Below are 3,642 nucleotides of genomic sequence, written 5' to 3' on the forward strand. Positions count from 1 at the left end.
TGGGAGGGGTGGAGAGAGAGAGAGTGCATTCCATGATATTCATATTCATATTCATAATTTATAATTTTATTTTACTCAGACTCATTACGTTTTGAGTGAAATTAAATTATGAATTATTATGAATATAAATATGCATATTACACATAACTGACCAAATTAATCTCACCCCTCGTCCTGTCTCTTATACACATCTAAAACTAGCTTAAGACGATCCCCGAGTTTGAGAAGATTTTGGACGATTTTTGGTATGTCGCGTATAAGACGACACCCCCTCCCCCCACCCGTTTAACCGTTAGATTTTGTCATGCACATAAGCCGAACATGATTTAAAAATAAAAAGTCTGTACGGTATGTGTTACGCGTATAAGACCACGTTGCCCTGTTTATTTCGATCGTAATTTGCTCTTTTCAAGCTTTGTCTTATATGTAAGAATATATAACGGTATATAAAAACTGCGTTTGGATCTCTGTCTCTTAGGTCAACACCAAAAGCAGTGTGTGTCAACGGTTTTCAAAGAATCATTCAATGACGGCTTAGATGTTGTGATGGAACAGCATTGGGCGAGTCGAGTGGCCGGGCGATAAGGTAGGGGCGCCGCTAACTATTACAACCTTACATTGGCGCTGTTCCAACCGCTCCTCGTCCAGGGCTCGGTTGATAGAACCAAGTCTTCTCGGATAAGGACTTAAAATGGAGGTCCTGTGTACACATTTGGCTCGTGTGCACTTCAAAGAACCCATTGCATCTTTCGCTCCGTACATCAATGATGCACTGGGTTGACCGGTACATTAAACGTCACATCATCCCAAACAGAATTTAAAAAAAAAATTAAAAAAAAATGTTGTTTTACCTTCGACGACTGATTTAGAAGTATCAATGTTACAGATGGTTCCAATACAACAGATGTTTTTGTTACAATAAATGGCTTCATCCTGTAAAAATTTGTTGACATCAGCTACATCGCCTTTAAACTCAGAATTAAAATATGTTGCTACGTTTGCTACAATACTGCCAGATCTATAAAAAAAAAAATTAAAAAAATTAGTGACCTTACAGAATCAGTAAAACGTGCACCTCTCAAACATTATGGGTTGTCCCATAATCGTACACACGTACGTTTCCGCAGTCAATTTTGTGGGATCTAAGCAACAATATCCAAGGGGCGGGGCTTAGCGGAAGTTCCATTTGATAGAAAAAAAAAAAGATTGTCTGGAAAGATCCGCTTCAATTTCTATCATGTAATATAAATGTCCACTATACAGGAACAGATAGGTTCTTATCTGTGTTTCTCTACAGAATTATTAAATTCACAAGGATTCTGAATGCCAAGTTAACGAATGATCGATTTCCTTAATTATAATTAATGTTTCCTGCGGAATGTATATTTATTTCTTCAACTCAACAGAGCATTTATCTTTTTGTAGTAGATTTTTAAGCAGTGATTTTTGAGCGACACTCATACGAAATGATGCAATTCAACTAGAATAAGCGCATTCAGGCCTCTGTGGCCAGCAGGGGTGGCGTCAGGATTTGCCCGACGAGGGGGGGGGGAGTAAGAGACAGAGTCCCCGACGGTGGGGGGGGGGACTCCCCCGACGAAGGGTTAGATTTCCCAGACGAAAGCAAAGTGGGCGTGGTCGAGCTTCGATTAAAAGGCTTCGAAAGTGGTCCAGGGGAAGAAGGCCCCGAAGAAATGTGACAATTTAGGGGTTTCAAAGGCTTATTTAATCGATTTTAGAGTCTACTAATATGTAGAAAATACACATAATTTTTCTCCCCAACGAATTGTGCTTTTTTCCCCGACGGGGGGAGGGGCAGCTCTCCCCGACGGAGGGGAGGGGGCTGGACCCCCGGCCCCCCACTGGCGCCAACCCTGGTGGCCAGGAGATTTTAGGGGGCTGGCAAACTCCTTACCACATTCAGCAAAACCTCCGAAGAATTAAAACAGACCACACATAAAAAAGTAGACCAATTCTATCACAATTTGCCCTTGTATGATAATTATATTTTCTTTATTTTATACTGCAATATGCATCATAATATGTACATTTTTTATAAACACTCAAGCGGGCCCTCTGAACCCTGTCAAAAACCTATACCTTCGGTAAATGCTGGCCTGGAGAGAGAGGGAGAGAGTGAGAGAGAGAGAGAGAGCCGGGGGTGGGAGGGGTGGAGAGAGTGCATTCCACGATATTCATATTCATAATTTATAATTTTATTTTACTTAGACGCATTACGTTTTGAGTGAAATAAAATTATGAATTATTATGAATATAAATATGAATATTACACATAACTGACCAAATTAATCTCACCCCTCGTCCAACCATCAATATGAACTTACTCAAATGATTCCACTGTACACTTTAGAAAAGCACTCCCATACTTCTTCTTGAATTCATAATCCAACTGAAAAAAAAAAAACAAACATGACGACGATTTATATCCAGAATATAATCAACAATGATTATCAATATATATATATATAACCATTTATAAAAAATCTATACTGACGTCATTGTTTAAATTTCAACCCATCCTAAAGGATTCTGCACCATATTATCTTTTAGTATGGGCCCTATATAATATCAACAAGGCAATATAAGTACAAATGGTGTACATAATTGCCTAAACAACTCTGTGCTAAACAACCTGAAAAACTCAATATTTGATTTGTTTTACTTTTACTATTAATTATTTATGGTTAGGGTGGGGTATGCGGGGCATTTGGACCCGGGGGAAGTGACATCCCTACCCCTGAATGCATAGTCTTTGTCTCTGATATTTCTTTTTGTCTATTGTCATTGTATTTCTTGCTCTGGATATGTGATTTTGAAATAAATAGTTGAATTGAATTGAAAAAAAAAAAAAGTTAAGACTCCACTTAATAAGTTAGAACAATAAAAATAGTTTCATCGGAAATTAGTAGAGGAATATATAGTACTGTCCAAATATTTTTGCAAAGCTGCTTCCACTACCCCTACCACTACCACTTACTACAACACTTACCATTCCCTACCCATACTACTACCAATACTACATCATCATCATCATCAGCACCTTCGCCATCGTCATCATAATCCTCATCATCGTCATCATCATCATTATCATCGCCGTCGCCATCATCATCATTATCATCTTCATGAGCCTCATCTTCATAATCATCATTATCATCATCACCAACATCATCGTCGTCTTTATGATTCTCATCGTCGTTATCATCACCATCATCATCATTATCATCATCATCATCATTATCATCATCATCATCATTATCATCACCATCATCATCACCACCATCACCGCCATCGTCAACATCATCGTCATTATCGTTTTACTTACACTTTGTTCAGTTTCAGAAGCCAACTCTAAGTAAGCATCGCTTGCCTTATCTTCTAAATCGTACGTGAATATATCCTGTGGACCTTTCATTACAAGAACTGTGGCATATGTTTTTTCAGCTGAAAAAGGTGAGGTAAAAATCTATTAGTACTTACATTCCAAGTTCCTTATGTAAAGAAGTAACGCGATAAAAATGCTTTTCGGCCTGCTTTAGCACCATTAACATACACACCACGTCAGATTAATGTATTTCTTAACATTACCCATGCTGCATATCTATCTCAAAGGATATATTATAT

The 3,642-nt window shown here is 38.2% G+C and overlaps 1 protein-coding gene across 1 annotated transcript in view; it reads right to left on the bottom strand.

The window, feature by feature from the left end:
- Positions 1–786: 786 nt before the first annotated feature.
- LOC117104053 (latent-transforming growth factor beta-binding protein 1-like) overlaps positions 787–3,642 on the bottom strand; it is a 20,291-nt gene continuing 17,435 nt past the window's right edge. The window contains exons 13-15 of the mRNA XM_033244707.1: positions 3,344–3,462; positions 2,346–2,410; positions 787–1,018 (exon numbers count right to left, since the gene is read on the bottom strand). Coding sequence (XP_033100598.1) covers positions 802–1,018; positions 2,346–2,410; positions 3,344–3,462 — 401 coding nt within the window. The 3' untranslated portion in view covers positions 787–801. The remainder of the gene's footprint in view (positions 1,019–2,345; positions 2,411–3,343; positions 3,463–3,642) is intronic.

The sequence above is a fragment of the Anneissia japonica genome, unplaced genomic scaffold (genome assembly GCF_011630105.1).
Source record: "Anneissia japonica isolate Jap-2015-1 unplaced genomic scaffold, ASM1163010v1 scaffold287778_len1315358_cov176, whole genome shotgun sequence".
NCBI classification, from domain to species: Eukaryota; Metazoa; Echinodermata; class Crinoidea; order Comatulida; family Comatulidae; genus Anneissia; species Anneissia japonica.